Source organism: Danio aesculapii, chromosome 16 (genome assembly GCF_903798145.1).
Source record: "Danio aesculapii chromosome 16, fDanAes4.1, whole genome shotgun sequence".
NCBI lineage: Eukaryota > Metazoa > Chordata > Actinopteri > Cypriniformes > Danionidae > Danio > Danio aesculapii.
This window is the reverse complement of record NC_079450.1, coordinates 40,176,037-40,195,321: the sequence shown is the minus strand read 5'-3', so window position 1 is coordinate 40,195,321 and position 19,285 is coordinate 40,176,037. Positions and strand designations below refer to the sequence as shown.

General features: G+C 35.1%; 2 protein-coding genes across 5 annotated transcripts in view; one reads left to right on the top strand and one right to left on the bottom strand.

Annotated features, from left to right (window-relative positions):
* tax1bp1b (Tax1 (human T-cell leukemia virus type I) binding protein 1b) overlaps positions 1–7,657 on the top strand; it is a 60,053-nt gene extending 52,396 nt beyond the window's left edge. For all 4 annotated transcript variants that reach the window (XM_056474885.1, XM_056474883.1, XM_056474884.1 and 1 more), the window contains 3 exons: positions 1,206–1,357; positions 3,884–3,963; positions 6,785–7,657. In XM_056474885.1, coding sequence (XP_056330860.1) covers positions 1,206–1,357; positions 3,884–3,963; positions 6,785–6,980 — 428 coding nt within the window. In that variant the 3' untranslated portion in view covers positions 6,981–7,657. The remainder of the gene's footprint in view (positions 1–1,205; positions 1,358–3,883; positions 3,964–6,784) is intronic.
* Positions 7,658–9,318: 1,661 nt separating this feature from the next.
* jazf1b (JAZF zinc finger 1b) overlaps positions 9,319–19,285 on the bottom strand; it is a 46,646-nt gene continuing 36,679 nt past the window's right edge. The window contains exon 5 of the mRNA XM_056475606.1: positions 9,319–13,293. Within this exon, the coding sequence (XP_056331581.1) occupies positions 13,117–13,293 (177 nt within the window). The 3' untranslated portion in view covers positions 9,319–13,116. The remainder of the gene's footprint in view (positions 13,294–19,285) is intronic.

The following is a 19,285-nucleotide window of genomic DNA, read 5'->3' as shown; positions in this document are numbered from 1 at the left end:
CAAATAATAATAACATTATAGAAAAGCAAGTTGTTGTGAATAAACTGAAAAAAGCCCCCCCGAGATGAAGGCATGGATGTAGGAGTTTTTATTTTTTATGTAGAAAGTAATAATTGTTGTAATATTTTATTCCTTTAATTCTTTTTCATTTGTTAAGATATTTGCGTATTGCATTTGCGTACATCCTGCATGTTTTAAGCAATGTGTAAGCCAGGCTTTCAGCAGGTCTATTGCACAGTCTATTTTAGTTCCTTAAACTAGCAACACACAAACAATGCGCCTTAACACACCTCTTTTCTACACCGGAACACTCATCAGTCCACAAAGTGGCGCAAATGGATTTTCTATTTAAACGTGGCAGAAAACGGGAAAATTAAGGTTGCGCTGGTCTGAAAATAGCAACAAGTCAGGGCAAACACGTCTAGCGCCTTATTGCGCCAGGTATATGATAGGGCCCTAGATGTGAGCTGCGCTTTATACATTAATACACATTTTTGTAGCACCTTGCTTGTGAATTTTCATTAATCCATAACTAAAGACATTCATTTTTAACATGATTTATTGAAGACATCCAGTAAAATGTAAAATCCTGACAAGCTTATTTAAAAAAAAAAAACCCATAAAATCGACCTTTTAAAAAATATTAACTTATTTGTTTTTACATATAAATTTAATTGTGTTAAAATGTATTAATATAATATTTATGATTTTAAATTGTTATTTAAAATCTTTATTATTATTATTATTATTTATTTATTTTATTATTTAAATTTTTTATTTGCTACTGTTCTTCAGGCCACTAGGGTTCAACCAGATGTTTTTAATTGTTTATTATAGAATGAAAATGGTATCTGACCGCTTATTCATTCTTATATATATTTATAAATATAATATTTATATAATATTTTTATATTGACGTACAGGTCAGAATAAGTATGTCATTTCATTTTCCTACCAATATCTATTATGCTAAATGAAGATGGAACATTATTTCACCCATATTTTGACATTTTGAAGCATTATATTAAACAATTTACTATTTTTTTATGTATTTTTAAGATCACTTTTGTAAAACGCTACACCAAAATGCTACATCTTGAACCACATGTAATTATTTGTTCTTACTCATGTATGTTTGAACTACTGGCTTTTCTTGAGGTATAAATCCAGATATCAAGACATTAAAGTGCTTCCTTTCCTGACAGATGGAGCCGACGGAGAGTTCTCTGATGACCAGATGCCCCGATTGCCCCCAGTTGGGCCTCCATCCTGGGACAGCAATGTGGTGTGCATACAGCCTGCCCGTAACCTCAGTCGCCCTGATGGACTGGAGGAACCAGAAGAGCCGCAGAGCACTGTGAGTTCATTACAGCAGCAGCTAGATGTGATATAGAGGTGGGATTAGGGCTTTAAACAAGTCCGAACCGCAGATGGGCTTAAACTCTTTCCAAATCTCTGTCCGTCTTTTATCTGCGCTCCTCTTTGCTGTGCTGGCCTCCGGCAGGGCTTTACTAAACTGGCATTATTAAAGCCTTGAGTCCAGACCAGAGTCGTTAAGGAAGTGCTCACACTCGCAACTAATTAAGCTTGTTAGCCTTGCTCAAATAATGGTGGATTTTCCAAACTAAACACCAAAGAGCTTCGGTCAGTTGACGTAAAAGTCACTTTTCATCTGAAGAGACTTGAGGCCTATTCACATTGAGTTTCAGTGAAACCCATTGATTGCAAACTATATAAAAGCAGAAATATTTCATTTCATGGATGTGCATATACTGAGTAATCTACTATTTTGTACACAGACATCAAAATGAATTGATTTGGAGCCAAATGACAAGATTTTGTAAATTGTGTGAAAAATTAGTTAATTTTAGCGGCATTTCTTGCTCTGATTGCCAATGGTAAATGGGAACTATTATCTCAAATTTGTGTAGCTGTAACTTTCTCAACTTATTTTCTCATATCTTGGAATCTTATTTTTCAAGGTCTTATAATGTTAATCTCCACATATATAGGGATCTCATTGTTGCTTCATGTCCAGATGTTTAATTTTTTTGTCTAAAAATTGTAATGCTTCAACTATAGCTTGTTTTCCTCTTTCGAAACAATTACAAAGAAACCAAAAAGGGCCGAACATTTTAATTGGTTGAAAACCAAATATTTGGACAGTCAACATTCCCATTCATTCATTTATTTCAAGCGATATAAAAAATGTATATGTGTATTTGTTACAATACTTTTTGTAAAATTATCTGGCCTTTTCCCCCACAACAAATTTTTTTTGATAAGTGTACATGTACACATGTTAATGTAGTGCAACAGTTGCAACAGTTTTGTGTCATCAATTTATATAACAATGTGTCATCAATTTATATATATATATATATGTATATATGTATATATGTATGTATGTATGTATATATGTATATATGTATGTATATATGTATATATGTATATATATATGTATATATATATATATATATATATATATATATATATATATATATATATATATATATATATATATATATATATATATATATATATATATATGTATATATGTATATATATGTATATATATGTATATATATATATATATATATATATATATATATATATATATGTATATATATATGTATGTATATGTATGTATATATATATGTATATATGTATATATATGTATATATGTATATATATGTATATATATATGTATGTATGTATATATGTATATGTGTATATATATATATATATATATATATATATATATATATATATATATATATATATATATATATATACATTTTAATTTGAGCATTTGAATGATTCTCTAGCATGATGTATAAAGTGATGACAAAACAGTTGATTTTGCTTACATTTTATATTTATATTTTATATGCTTATATTATTTTATAAGGCTGAACGGCATGAAATGTCATCAGTCTACTGAGATTTCCCAGTAATTCTCAATCGCAATCAGGAGATCACAATAATTAACCCAGAAAAAGCCAAAGCAAGGCAATCACTACCAGATTATTATTGTGTTTGCGATAAGGAAAAACGCTAAACATATGCGGGCATTTCTTCTTTCTTTCTGTTTACTGAACTAGTCTGCAGTAACAAAAACAGGACACTCGTTAGAAACAAACAGATGGCCAGCCAAAAAGTAACTCAGGGTTATACAAAGAGTGGCCAACACAAAATACACACATTCCTGATATGTGAGTCTCATCTCACACTCAATACTCTACAGTTACTATGGTAAAAATACAGCACTACAACATAAAAAAGATAGATATCGACTTAGAATGTCATTTACCAATTTTATAATGTTTTGATCAGCTGTAGATTGAAAATATGCCGATCTTTTCTCTTCTAAGGGCTTATTATGCGGTTTCTGTTGCCATCTTGTGGATGGACAACGCTAACCATCTTTGCTCTGCTTAATGACTGGCTGATGGATGCCGATGCGCTGTATCTCAGAAATTATAAATATTTAATTTAGGCACTATCCTTATGAATAAACTGCATAGTTGCAATCTAAACGACTACATTCTTGACTAAAAAAAGCCTCAAAAGTACATTATGTTGTCCAAAAACTGCAATATTTGTCAAACTGTAGTGAGTTTATTGATCTGCTGTCAGTCTATGTGGGCGGAATAATAAACAAGAGTAAGGAGGCTGTACGAGTTCTGATATTGCAGAATATTGCATGACTATCAGCCAATCAGATTCGAGAACCAGACAGAACTGTTGTGTATATATATATATATATATATATATATATATATATATATATATATATATATATATATATATATATATATATTTAAAAAATAATACGTTTATGGTAAAACTCCTTTTGCTGACATTTTTCTCCTCTCCCCAGCAAAACGATGATGAGCCTGCAGCCCCTGAACCTGCAGAATTTCTCAATGATGGACAGATGCCATTCTGCTTCGAACCCACGTACGAAATACACACAGACACAAACCATCCAACTGTACCCACCATATACTGTAGCTGAGCTTCGCTTGTGTTTCAGCCCACCCACATCGCCTTCACACAGATGCTGTTTTACTGCTGTTTACCCTCCTGTTGCTCCAGCACCAAATTCTTCACACAAACACACCTTAGCACACTTTCTTCTCCTCATTCAGTCTTTCAAGCTTAGACTGTTTCCTCAGGTCTCTCTACTAAGCACAAATTTATTTATAAATCACTTTCAGAAAACCACAATAGTTCCAAAATGCAGTACATAAAAGAATACATATATACATGCATACAATTTACAGCACATTATTAAAAGCTAAAGAAAGTAAAAGTGTTTTAGCAGCCTATGAAATTTCTCTAGGGTAGGAGATGTTCTTAAGGACAGTTGAAGCGCGGTCACGTCAACATTTCAAGGGACTGATCCTTGGAGCTAAGAGAACTCAGAAACAAAATCATAGGTCAAGTCATGTAACATGATTGAGGCTGAACAAACGTTGAGTTGACAAAACAAATTTAGTCAGGCTTGGTTGGTACCATGATGCTGATCGTCATTTTTTTCTCTGTTAACTCAGGCTTTATTCCTGAGTTCAAGTAGCACATGAAGGCGTGACATCACCATTAAACAGCCAATCATATGACTCAATTCAATTCAATTTTGTTTGCATATCGCTTTTCACAATAATTATCTTTCCAAAGCAGCTTTACAAAAGGTGCACGTTATTACATTAGTCAAAATCAAATAGGATAAGGTGTTGTGTTTAGGGTGGACATTATATAAACATGCAGTTATACAGTATATAGTGTGTATATAATCAAAGTCACTTTAAGGCAAGTCATTTCATTTGGCGGCCATCTTTGAAAAGCCTCTTGGCCAGTGTGCTAGGGCATACTGTTTGAATGGAGAAACATCAAATTCTCCAAAATTGCTTGCCAAGCTTACCATTACATTTCCTATTAGGAATCACCAATAAAATTAAACAACGACTGTCTATTTAGTTTCTTTTATAAACGTTCGAATCACACAAAATCTGCAGAAACTCACGATTATTGCCTCCTGTGCTGAAAGGCGGGGCTTCAGTTGCCATATTGACAGTTACAGTTTTCCCCTTTCAAAACTAAGTGAAATCAAAGAGCATAGAATCACCAAGAGGCGACACTCTAGTGCGATTTGGGAAACAGCCACTAAATGGTGTGGCGGCCATTTTGGAATGAAAATTCCAATAGAACAACATATTATAAGTCTGTAAAATAAACTATTAAAAGTGCTGAGGATTGTGTTTGTAAGTGTTGTACTGTCGTCTTTCAAGTTGTATCTCAGCTTTAATGCACTTTTTAAATAAATAAATATAAAACAAAGCAGCTGCTTGCCATCGCGACAGCAATAAGCTGATCGCTTTCACTCCAAAATGGCGGAATCCCGGGCTGTTGATGGGCGCTGCTGTTGCAATGGAACATTCCATTGAGTGTCGCCTTTTAATCATTCTAAGCTCTTTGGTGAAATGTCTAGTGAATTCTACAGTCTTTGATTTAGTACACCAAGGTGATGTTTACTCTACCTGACGAAAGTCTTGTTGTCGATTCCATTTGTATGAGTAGCAAATAATAACTTGGCTTCTAGTTAATCATTTGGAAAAGTGGCAGAAGGTAGATTTTTCAGATGAACTTAAAGTATTTCAGCACCGTGCCGGATCTCCGGCGTGCGGCCGTGAGGAAAAATAAAATATATATTTTAGAGCCTGCACATGCGGTTTAATTAGGGACGCTCAAAATAATCGATTAACCGTTAACCGAAAGGGTGCGTTTATAACCGATTAATGGTATCAGTTAAACAATTAAAGTTTTGAACGATTAAAGAATGCGCTTTTTGCGTTGAGAGGGGCATCTTTTGAATGGTTAACCAGCGGCCATGAGTGTTTTACGCTCTGCTTATGCTCCCTGGACACCTCACGTTTTGCCAATGCGCATTGTGCTCGAGCGGAAAAAGCGTGTTACGTCAGTCGCGTCTTTTTCATTCTTTAATCAAATGAAAGCAGAGCCAGGGTTTCCGTTGAGGTGACAGGAGGGTTTGTATTGTCAAGGCGATTACAGCGAACTTTTAATGATGGAGGAGAGACTTGAAGTAATGCTGCCAGATGACATTAAAGGCTTAATCACTTCAATGGTTTGATGTATTGAAACCAAATTTAATGTGTGTGATCTAGACCTGACATTGACCAAACTACATCAGTTTGGTCCATCTGGCTAAAATTGACAAACAATTCAATTCTATCAATAGAAATCATACAAAATTTATCAAAGGATTTTTTAATAGTTTTGTCTATTGTCATGAGACTGGTCTTGCAGATTCCTTGGATCATACAGAGTACATAGATATAATTAATTCACTAATTGACATGACTTCCTGTCCACCATCTTGAATTAGTTTGAAAATCTGTTGTTTTGAGCTCTCCATAGATCGTTAGCCCAACTTCCACCACATTTGGCTCCGGCCAATGCTGCCAAAAAGCTATAGAATTCTCCCGTTGCTCTGTAGCTTGTTGCTGTGCTTGTCTATGATTTGGCCGCAAGGCTGCTTGGCGCCGATAATTGCTGCTTGCAGCTATATTCTCTAATTTTGTCTTAAAATTGTCACATTTTTACAAAACATTCATTTTTGTTGGTCTCAGATCACCAAATTGTGGCCATAATTATTGCACACTGTGAGCCCAGCATGAACTGAAACTTAGCTATCTAACCGGCTAATCCGACTTTAAGGTACAGGCCTCCATTTTATTCTGTCTCTCTGTTTTTTTGGCAGTGGTGAGCAGAAGCGTTGTCCCCTGTGTGAAGTGATCTTTCCTCCTCACTATGACCAGTCCAAGTTCGAGGAGCACGTGGAGAGCCATTGGAAGATCTGTCCCATGTGCAGCGAACAGTTCCCTCTGGACTGCGACCAGCAGCTCTTCGAGAAGCACGTCCTCACCCACTTTGACAGTAATGTCCTCAACTTCTAAGCCAGAAAACGAAAGTCCACTTCACACTCTTCTTATTTGTGTTGCAGTTAACTGCATGTTTAGCTTCGAGCGTTCATCTATAGACAACTGATTCTTCATTTAACATGATCAAGGTGAAGTTTGGATACAGGTAATCAACTCCAAATGACAGAATGATGGAAACTGGGTGCGTTTTAAGGTCTTTATTTATGGTTCCTTTTAGTTGGGGGTTACTTCTGTCAATAGGAGTGTACTGTTTATTGTAGCTCACTTTAACGCCGCTTATATCAAAATTAGCAAGGCAAGTGGTTACGAATAATTTACAAATACAAATAGTTTGTCATATATAAGTTGAAGTCAGGTTTGGCCTACTATACTGTGTGCAGGCAGAGAACAGCGGTTTCTGTCAGGGCATGTATGAGGGTTATTCTATATTATGAAATTATTTTAGAATAAGCTTTTAAAGATTAATAATCAAGTTTTTTTTGAGTTAGTGTATTTTATTCTTTCTCTATTTAAATCACTTATTTTAATTGGGTTGCATGCTCACGTTTCCTGTGCACTGAAATCATAAACCTCTTGTTTTTGTTTGTTTTTTCGGTTGTTCCATTACTTTAGTTAAATACATTTGATCTCCTACTGTGTGAGTGTGTCTTATATACTTGATCTAAACCAATAAAGATTTCACTGAAGCAATATTTATGCATCCTGGTCGTGTGCAAATAACATTTGCGATCTACTTTGAAAAAATCACATGGTAAATTCATTGTGAAGATTATTAGAAAGTTATGATAACAAACACATTATTATTGATACAATTGTTTTTATTGGTATGATTATTGATTAGCTGGCAGCTAACTCTCTGCAACTCTCACATGGTCGCCCACTGAAGCTAAGCAGGGCTGCGCCCAGTCAGTACCTGGATAGGAGACCACATGTCAAAGCTAGGTTGAGGCCTGAAGTGGTGTGTATATATACATATATAGTTGAAGTTAGAATTATTAGCCCCCCTTTGAATTTTTTTTTTTTTTTGGAATATTTCCTAAACTATGTTTAACAGAACAAGGACATTTTCACAGTATGTCTGATAATATTTTTATGTCTTATTTGTTTTATTTCGGCTAGAATAAAAGCAGTTTTTAATTTTTTATGAACCATTTTAAGGTCAAAATTATTAGTTCCTTTAAGGATTTTTTTCTCGACTGTCTACAGAACAAACCATCGATGTTCAATAACTTGCCTAATTACCCTAACCGGAGCACCCAGAGGAAACCCATGTGAACACGGAGAGGACATGCAAACTCCACACAGAATGGTCCAGCAACCTTCTTGCTGTAAGGCGACGGTGCTAACCACTGAGCCACCATGCTGCCCTGTTTAGTAAAAATGTTTAGTTAAAATAATTTTGTATTATTATTATTTTTTGATATTTTTTGTTTTATAACTATTATTATTAAATGAATATTTTATTGAGTTTCTTCTTTAAATAACGGTAAAACGATTTGCATACCCCTCACACACTTTCCCCCAAAAAATTTGATTTATCATAATTTTAAGTAAAAATGTTTAGTTTAAATAAATTAAGTTTAAATATTTTTTTAATTATTTTTATGAACTATTATTAGATTAATATTTTAGTGGGTTTCTCCTTTAAATAATGGTAAAACATTGTCGATATGTCATTTCCCCCCTCAAAAAACTATAATTTTTTGTAAAAATGTTTAGTTAAGATATATTTTATTGTTATAATTATTATTTTAAATATGCATATGTCATATTTTCCTTATATATTTTAAATTATTTTTTATTTTTTTGGTTCATATGCTATTATTATTAGATGAATATTTTTGTGGGTTTCTCTTTGTGGGTTATTCTTTCATTTACTTTCTTTTTGGCTTAGTCCCTTTATTAATCAGTGCTACATCGGAATGAACTGCCAACTTATCCAGCACGTTTTTACGCAGTTTATGCCCTTCCAGCTGCAACCCATCACTGGGAAACACTTATACACTCTCATTCACATTCATACACTACGGACGATTTTAGCTTACCCAATTCACCTATATCGCATATCTTTGGACTTGTGGGGGAAACTGGAGCACCTGGAGGAAACCCATGTGAACACAAGGAGAACATGAAAACTCCACACAAAAATGCCAACTGGTCCAGCTGGGACTCGAACCAGTGACCTTCTTGATGTGAGGCGACAGCGTTACCCACAGTTAAAATATATTTTTTAATGTATAATGTTGTTAAAATATATTTTTATTGTTTTTAAATATGTATATGTCATATTCTCCTCCCCCACACATAATCCCTTCAAATATTTCTATTAGAAAAACAAAACAAACAACAAAGATTCTTAAAACATATCAGAGGCCATTTTAATATTTAAAATGTAACCAGGTTTACATTTACAAAGCAGCTTTTTTTTTCATTTACATTTTGTTGCAGAAAATGTCACCAGTTCAGAAACAGTCCCTGGTGTCTTCACTTCATTACATGTAGGAACACTGTCATCCAGAAACTTAAGAAAATATAATTTAAAGCACGCACAGCGAGACAATACATTAAGTACACAATATATCAAATACTTCCCTCTGTACTGGCAGTGTAATACTGTAACAACTCTGCATCTAAACCCACACTGCACTTCCAACAACATTAACACCCATGCAGTGATGTCGTAACGGCAGGCCTCGATCTGGCCTTCAACTTGAAGTGACTCATTTCTACCTCACGCGAGTCTAAAAACAAATAAAACAAGTACCTTTCTGACTCAAGGTATTACACTTGAACTGCGCGTCTTCCCAAAGACAAGCTAGAAGTAGAAGAGTCACACCAAAGATGAGCCAGAATCGAGGCAAACACACAATCTGAATCACTTGGCTACACATATACTGTACTGGAATGCTGTGGTGAACCACAATTCAAGGCAACCAGTTTCAATAATCTCACAACTAACAAGCACACTGGAGGTATAGCGAAAGAATGAATTCCCTTAGCTGAACAACAAACTTAAAATAAAATAAACTCAGAAACGGAAACCTCCAAAGTGCCTTATTAGTCCTTTGAATTTTGCAGCTGATCCTCGTGGATAATATTCCGCAACATCAGTCTTGTTGGCAATACAAAATGCCCTAACAGGTTGGCAATTGGTCACTACAAAGTGCTTTAGATTGTTTGCCTGAAGATTGCTTTGGAGTTTTGGAACACTCCGACCACAGCGCGTCTGGGAAACGTGTAACAGCCTATTCTAAAAATACTATTAAACTGGGCAGGGTTCTAATTCTGCTTCTGAAATGCTGGCGATTGGTTTTTGTTTTTCACCTGAGAGTCATTTGGTGCTGTAAGTCAACTCTTCTGAGATTAACAGAAAGGGGCGAAAGCTCTACTGAAAAAAACAAACTGCACATCCGTAATCAATCGATATCGATCTCTGAAGTTCAGATAAAAATACAACTTAAGAATAAAATATAGATTTTCAACTTATAAGAGCGTATAGAATATAGTTATGTACACTATCTGTAGCTATGAATGTTGCTTATATAAGGGTAGATATTGGTATATTACAAAACATTCAAACTTTTTAGGCCGCTCTTTTCTTTCGATTTCGCACACAGCACACACTGAATCCTTAAATCACAGGTGTCAAACTCAGTTCCTGGAAGGCCACAGCTCTGCACAGTTTAGTTCCTACTCTAATTAAACACACCTGATCAAATTAATTAGGTCCATCAGGCTTTTTGAAACCTACAGTTAACCCAGCAAACATTTTTTTGTTTGTAATCGATGTCTAATAGACATCTAAACATAGTCGTCTTAGGCTAAATTTGAGCTGTCAGTGAAAATCTAATAGACGTCTAAGAATAGGCCAAAACTAGACTAGTCATCAAGCAGACAGAAATTAGTCTAGGTTTGGGCTATTCTTAGATGTCTATTAGATTTTCACTGACAGCTAAAGATTAGCCTTGTTTTAGCTATACTTGGGTCTTAAGTTTAGTTCGAACTCTAATTAAAAATAAAATGAATTAGGTCCTTCAGGCTTTTTAAAACCTACAGGTAACCCAACAAGCATTTTTTTTGTTTTTAAAAGATGTCTAATAGATGTCTAATAGACGTTTAAACATGGTTGTTTTGCGTAAAACAAGGCTAAATTTGGGCTGTCAGTGAAAATTGAATAGACGTCTAAAAATAGGCCAAAAATAGACAAGTCATAAAATAAACAGAAATGAATGACTACACATATAAAGTCTGTCTAATATGTCTACTTGACGACGAGTCTAGTTTGGGGCTATTTTTAGATGTCTATTAGATTTTCACGGACAGCCCAAGTTTAGCCTTGTTTTACTTGGCCTTTAGTTTAGTTCCAACTCCAATTAAACACACCTGATCAAATTAATTAGGTCCTTTTTGAAACCTACAGGTAACCCAGCAAACATTTTTTTGTTTTTAAAAGATGTCTAATAGACGTCTAAACATAGTCGTCTTGGCTAAAACAAGGCTTAATTTGGGCTGTCAGTGAAAATCTAATAGACGTCAAAGAATAGGCCAAAACTAGACTATTCTAGAACTAAACTGTGCGAAGCTGCGGCCCTCCAGAAACTGAGTTTGACACCCAGGCCTTAAAGGGATAGTTCACCTAAAAATGAACACCTATACTCTATTTACTCACCCGCCAAAGTTGCAACCTGAGTCCGAAGAACTCAGGTTTCAAAGTTGTACAAGCTTCTTTTTTTCTTCTGAACATGAAAGACGATATTTTGAAGAATGTTGAAAACACATTGACTTCTATAGGAAAAAAAATATTATTTAATGGGGACTAACAATGGATTGGTTACCCATGTTCTTCAAAATGTCTTCTAATGGGCTGTTAAGAAAAAAGAATCTCAGATTTTGGACAAAATGAAGGATACATATTATGACAGAATTTTAATTTTTGGGTGGACTATCCTTTAAATTGTTAGATCACCCCAAAATCATTCTAAATCCTCAAAACCGAATACATAAAGATTTTGTTTTCTAAAATCTGTTCATGTATTGAAAGTCTTTTAACACAAAACACTAAATCTTCAATGAAGAGGTCAGAAATAAATCCATATGGATTAAAAAGTGTAATCCAAGTCTCCTGAAGAGACACAATCGCTTTATAAAACGATTTTATTGACATATAAACAAACACTAATGAGCAAGCAATGTTAACAGCGTTTAAAAGCAATTGTGTTTCTATAGAAAACTTGGATAAACCACTCCAAATGATTATATTGTTAGCTCTTTACAAACATTTTTAAACTGACTTCCAATGAATAAACAGATCACTCAGATTTATGAAAAATGTCTTCAAGTGGATGTTAAAATGATGACAACTTTAATTCTGGAGTAAACTAGAGCAATGTTTCTCAACCATATTCCAGGAGGACCACCAGCACTGCATGTTTTGGATGTCTCCTTTGTCTGTCACACCTATTACAGGTTTTTCAGTCTCCGCTAATGAGCTGATGATCTGAATCAGGTGTGTTTGCTTAAGGAGACAAGGAATATGTGCTGAGCTGGTAGTCCTACAGGAACATGGTTGAGAAACACAGAACTAAAGCATTCAGTGTGAGGGCTGGTTATCTACACATGATTCTCTCTTTTTTCAAAAACGCGCCATGTTTTACAAAAAGCACCTTGAATAAAAAATAAGACGAGGAAAAGAAACTGAATAAATGCGAATGTGCAAAAATACAAAACCTTGAACTCTGATAGCATACAAATAAGCAAAGAAAAAAAAAATATATATATATAATGTAATTAAAGCATGCGATTGGGAGTGTAGTGTTTTGAAGGATGGTCCAATCCTCATAGAGGTACGGAATGATATGAGGATTCACGGAGTCTTCCTTGAGGAAGAGGAGTATAAAAAGATTAACGTTTCCTCCTCATGAGAAGTGGAATGGAGGGGAAGGTAAAAGAGTCTTACTCGTCAGAGTAAAGTAGAGAGAAAGGCGTCCTCCAGACAAAGGTTTTGTTTTGGATGTCCTCCAAAAAAAAAAAAAAAAAAAGGAGAACAAGTCAGGTCAGTTGATGGACAGCTGAAGCTGCTGGTGCAGAGGTGGAGGTGTTTGGTTTGTACTGTACATATGCATGTGTGTGTGTGTGTGTGTGTTGGCACTCTCTACTGCTGCAACTTGCGGATAATCTCTGCAGAGACCGGCGGGTGGAAGTTGATGGTGTGGTGTCGGAGCCCCTGAGAGCTTTTGTAGCTTTTACCACACCGGCACTTGAAGGGCTTGCGAACGCGGATCTGAGTGCGGTGACCGTTCTTGGCGTGGTATTTGATACCATTCACATTCTGCAAAAGAGAAACCAACATTATTATTATTATTTTTTTTTAATCAATCAAAACAAGCAAAGGCCAATTGTTCAATTTAGGCATTAACTGACTAGAGAGAATTTTCCTGGATTATTACCAGCTGTGTTTTACTTATAATGATAATAAAATGAATAAAAATAGATAAATAAAATGCCATGAATGGAATCTGATTTAAGCCTGCTCACTACACTATGGATCAGCCGCTTTAAGTGGACAGTTCAAAAGAAAAACACTTTGAAGTGATGTTGTAGGATGTAAAGTGAGAAGATCACCATTAAAAGCTCTTTCAGTGAATTAATTTGAATTTGGACTAGTCTGAGCCTGCTTGGTTTTTTCTGAGTACAACACTGTAAAATGCAGAGTTCCACACGATTCCTTCATGTTATCACAACACAAATAGATTGAGTTCACGTAATCATTTTCACAAATTTAAGTGGATTGAACATAAAACAACAAGGTTGTCTAAATAAAAAAACTTGTTTCAACTCATTTTAAATAAGTAGTTTGAACAAGCAGCAAAAGTAATTTTAAGTGAAGACTTCCATAGCATCTTCAAGATGAAGTCCTATTATTTTTAAAAAACAAGTTTAATAATTATTGGCCATTTTCACAACTTTTGAATTTTGAATAATAACAAATGATTTAAAGTACCCTTTATCTAAAAATAATGTTATGTGCAGGGACATTTTGTCTTGAAGTCTCCTACACTGTAACAAAATGCTGGGTTCCACACCATTCCTTAATGTTGTCCCTACTAGGGATGGGATGATAACCGGTTTCAAGGTTTTAAAACTAAACGCTAAAACACCTTCCTAAGGTATATGTAAGGTTTGTGTTTTTAAAGCTAATGAAGATAGCAGAGGTCAATTATTTATTTGAATTATTTAGCCTGACATGTTTAATGTGCCAAAATATTATAAATGTTTCAAAAATAAAATATATTGTGGTCAATAAGGAAAAAAGTTGTTGTTTCTCAGCCCATGCTTAGTCCCAACACTTCAAAAGTTCACACTTAGATATTGCTTGATAATAATAGCAGGTTTGGCATGGTGTCCCGGGAGAGAACTCTGAGCTCGGAAATAATTGAGCCCAGGGCTTCCGCCTGGTCAATGAGCATGTGAGGGGGTACGAGATCAGGAAGTTCTCGAGAGCTCCCCCTGGGAAAGGAGGAAAGGAGGAGATGGGGTGGATTCTTCAAAAAATGAATATGAGGCAGTAACGTTAGTCGGGCTATTTATAGCGAGTTTGAAATGATCCGATTGGCTTACTAATGATACAGATGAGAGACCAGCTGCGATCAATCATATCACGTGCTTCTCTCGAAATTAGTTTGTGAAACTTCACAAATCGATTAAGTTAACTTAATTATTGTTCTTTTTTTAATTAAGTGAACTGAACATAAAACATTTTAGTTGTCCCAAAAACTATTAAGAATTTTGTTGTTTCAACTTATTTTGAAAACACAGTTTGAACAAGCAGCAGAAATATTTATGTAGCAATTTTTGACAGTTTCTGCATCCTGAAACATTTGCATGAAACATCTATTATCTGTTTCATTTGTAATGTCCGCAATTTAAAATAAAACAAACAAAAAAAGGTGACTTGTTGACGCTGTGTATGCACTCAAAAACTAATGTTTGATGTTTTTTACTTATTTTAAATGAGCTGAAACAAAATTCTTGAGGGTTTTTTGGAACTTATTTCATTTTCAATCTACTTAAATTTCTAAAAACTCTTACATTAACTTAATTTCGTTAATTATTTGTGTGGAACTCAGCATTTTTTTACAGTACATATATGAATGTACATTATATACATTTAAATTCCACACAGTAAAAATGCTTGGTTCCACAGAATTACTTAATATTGTCCCAACACAAATCAATTAAAGGGGTGGTCCACTACGATCTGACATTTTAAAATTTAGCTCATGTGTAATGTAGCTGTGTGAACATAAACAACATCTCTAAATGTAATACGCTCAAAGGTCAATGCAATGGGAGACATTGGCTTTTACGGAGTGAGCTTAGCAAAGCCTACAGCGAACAAACTTTGGGGACTACAAAAAAATACATCCAGGCTAGTGAGATCACAAACGATACACCCTGCACATACACTCCCCGAAGCAAAGGGGTGTGGCCAGCAGAGGTGGGTAGTAACGAATTACATTACTTCGTTACATTTAATTGAGTAAAATTGTTGGGTAATGTGTATTTTTGAGTACATTTAAATATGTGTTCTTTTACTCATAAGTAAATGATTAGAGAAAAATCCAAACTCTTACTTCGCTACATTTGGCGGCGTTCTTCCGTTACTGTCAAATGATAATAAATATAATTCATATAACTTGTTTGCAAATATCGCGAAGCGCCGCATTGGAGAGGTTGTGTCGCGGGAGGTTGCTATAGAGACGCCACTCCTGCTTTCATTTAGTTAGAGTGCGCGAGCTTATGTTGGAATGGTGGCTGAAGTGGAGGAAGATGCAGGAGTTTATACTGCGGTCACGCCATAGCCATCTGCGGTTGCGAGAAGGACAGTCATGCTGTAGGGGAGTGATGTGGAGCCGATCCGTGAATCACAGCATATGATGTTAGCTGACCAATCAGAGTCTCTTGAGGGCGGACCTTTTGGGTGAACCGGGAAATATTTTGTCGTTTTCATGTTAGGTGAGTAGTTGTATATAATTAAAGTGAGATTTATGAAAAAATAACGTGGTTGTACAGATGATACATGAGCACACATTGCTTTGCATCTTATAAACAAAACCAAGCCTTAAAAATACACTGTGGAACACCCCTTTTATATTAACTTAATAGTTTTTACAAAATTAAGTGGATTCCCAAAAAAAAACCACAAAAGAATAGTTTTTTTCCCCAACTCATTTTAAATAAGTAGTTTGAACAAGCAGGAAAAGTAATTTTATGAGTGAAACAGGGTATTGCTAAAAAAATACAAACTAAACAATTACAAGTAAATGTTTATCTTGATTTTTCCTCTATTAAAATTTTCGCTAACATATTAATTTGGCGTACAAACAGTTTACAGTGATCTTAAATATTTTGTTAGATTTGTTCCAGAACTGACCAATCTAAAGCATTTACACACACATATACAGTTGAAGTCAAAATTAATAGCTCCCCTTTTAATTTTTTTTTATATTTCCCAAATGATGTTTAGCAGAGCAAGGAAATTTTCACAGTATGTCTGATAATATTTTTTCTTCTGGGGAGAGTCTTATTTGTTTTATTTTGTCTAGAATAAAAGCAGTTTTAAATTTTTTAAACACCATTTTAAAAACAAAATTATTAGCCCCTTTAAGCTGTATATTTTTGCATAGTCTACAGAACAAACCATCGTTATATAATAACTTGCCTAATTACCCTAACCTGCCTAGTTAACCTAATTAACCTAGTTAAGCCTTTAAATGTCACTTTAAACTGTATAAAAGTGTCTTGAAAATATCTAGTAAAATATTATTTACAGTCATCATGGCAAAGATAAAATAAATCAGTTATTAGAAATGAGTTATTAAAACTATTATGTTTAGAAATGGGTTGAAAAATTCTTCTCTGAGTTAAACAGAAATTGGGGAAGAAAAAAAAAACGGAGCGAATAATTCAGGGGGGCTAATAATTCTGACTTCAACTGTGTGTATATATATTTAGGGCTGTACTCATTAATGCAGAGCCCTGTATATATACAAACAAAAAGATCTGCAAGTAAAAATGTACTTTAATCACTGCAGACATATAAACCGTCCACTGTTGTGTGAAACTGTGAAGAAACGTGTCAGCTGTTTGACAGAGGTGGAGACCAGGCACTGACTGAAGCCAAATAAAGCCAAAATGAGAGCCACATCTAACAGTGCATCTGAACATGCAGAGACTCCCTGATGGCTGTCATCATCCATTTCCTCCGCTTCTTACTGAACGCAGCTCTCACAGGCTGCACATCATTTATCTCAGCAGCCAGAACCAGATGGCAGTGGAAAATCTCATAAAACGCACAGGCCTCGCAGTGGACCGACTTTTAAAATGTATGCCGAGCTTCCAGTCCTGCTCCATTACAGCTCTCAGTTTTAATACACTCTTTCACAGTGAGCATCTAGCATTCGCTGTTTGATCAGATTTGTGCCACTGCTGATCGCTCTTCGTTATGGATACACAGATGTGCCGTAAATATGCTGTTTAGTAAAGATTATAAAGACTAAGTTATTCTGTTAGTAAGTAAAGGTATTTCAATTTCAGCATAGATATTAAAGAGCCTCTGTTATGCATTAAAAACAGGTCATTATTTGGTTTTTGGGTCATTATTTGATTGGTCTGATGACCCAGTCTGTTGTGATTGGTCAACTGCATTCAGTGCGAGACAGATAGAATCGCCCACCATGGCTTATCAACACTGTTGAAGTAGTCAGAGTGCAGAGTGTATTAAAGCAGTGCAGTTAAACACCAGCATATTGTTCTATTCCTAACCATAAATAACAATTGACACACATTCAGTATTAATCCATATTAAGCTGGACTATTTTGAAACTTGACTGCCACAAGTGTAGGAACAGCTGACAGTGGCCATAGCAATGACATTCGGCAGTGGATCGCGAGCTCACAAACGCATTTAAATCTGTAAACAAAGCAGCACACGTATTCAACATGATTTTAGACGCGATATGAGAATATAAAGAGTTAACCAGATACAGTACAAGCGGTTACAAGTAACAAAACACACTTAAATACATAATTTGCAAGCTAGAGTAAACAAGGAGGCAACCATTTTAATCGCACTTAAGTTACTTACACTTGTGAAATGGGGGAAGAAACTGATCCATGAACTGTGTACTGTAAAGTTCCTGTGAAGTTCTGACAAACTCCCATACATTAACAGTCTTTTCTGATCCTTCACTTAACAAACGGCCGACAAATCCCCTATTGTAAGCTTGTAGATTGCTGAAGCACTCGTCAGAAAAATGACGGGAACACATGACAAGGCCGAGGCTATAATGCTGAGGTATTATTGTAAAAATAAACCTCAATCACTGACTCTTCACAGCCTCGTCCTTGGGTAGAGAAAATAACACTAATTTTCTCTCCACACTTCAGAGCACAGCGTCTTCGCGACATGACTCAACCGGGATCTGCTACAGTGTTTGTCCTCCTCTTTTTCTTTCTACAGAGTTTGTGGGCAGAGCCAGGGGTTTAAATTTTCCCGGGTCTCCGCACGCAATAAATAGGCGGGACTTGAGTTCCGTATCGACATCATACCAGCTCGGCTAAAGCCTCGTTACTGCAGCGATTCATTCGAACCACTATGAGTCAACTCTTTTATAGATGAATCAATCTTTTTAAACACAGTGCACTTTCAGATTAAAGCCTTAGCTGGATATTTCACTTCACTTATTACACACTGCATGGAAGGTCGTTTCAAAAACCCATAATAGGGGCTCTTTAAGAATAGAAATGATACTTGATCGATTAAGATGATTTCTGAAATAGTACTGGATTAATGGTTATTTTTTAGTTTGCAATTACATGGCACAATGTTACTATATTTTACTGTGATTTTAAACAAAGATCTTAGATCATCCAAGATGTTAAAGAGACAGTTCACCTAAAATATTTTCACACTATATACTCTTTTTTTGCGTGAACTATGCCTTTAAGTAACTTTTTAAAAAGATTTTTAGCAAAAAATGTGATGATTAATTTATAACATGCAAGTCAATGGCTTTCTGCACTTTAAAAGAAAAAACATACAGACTACACAGATTTAACCTTTTCAAAAAAACTTAACTGGGGTTCCTAACTAATGCGTTGAACTAATGTGAATAATGGGAGATGGAAATGTTTTTTCTGATTGCACCCATTTAACTAATCAGCTGGTTTCATTATGGTTTCTTGTTTATTGTTGGTTACTAGGTTACTAATACTGCAGTCAGCCACTTGAACAACTTAAAAACACATCTAAATCGCAT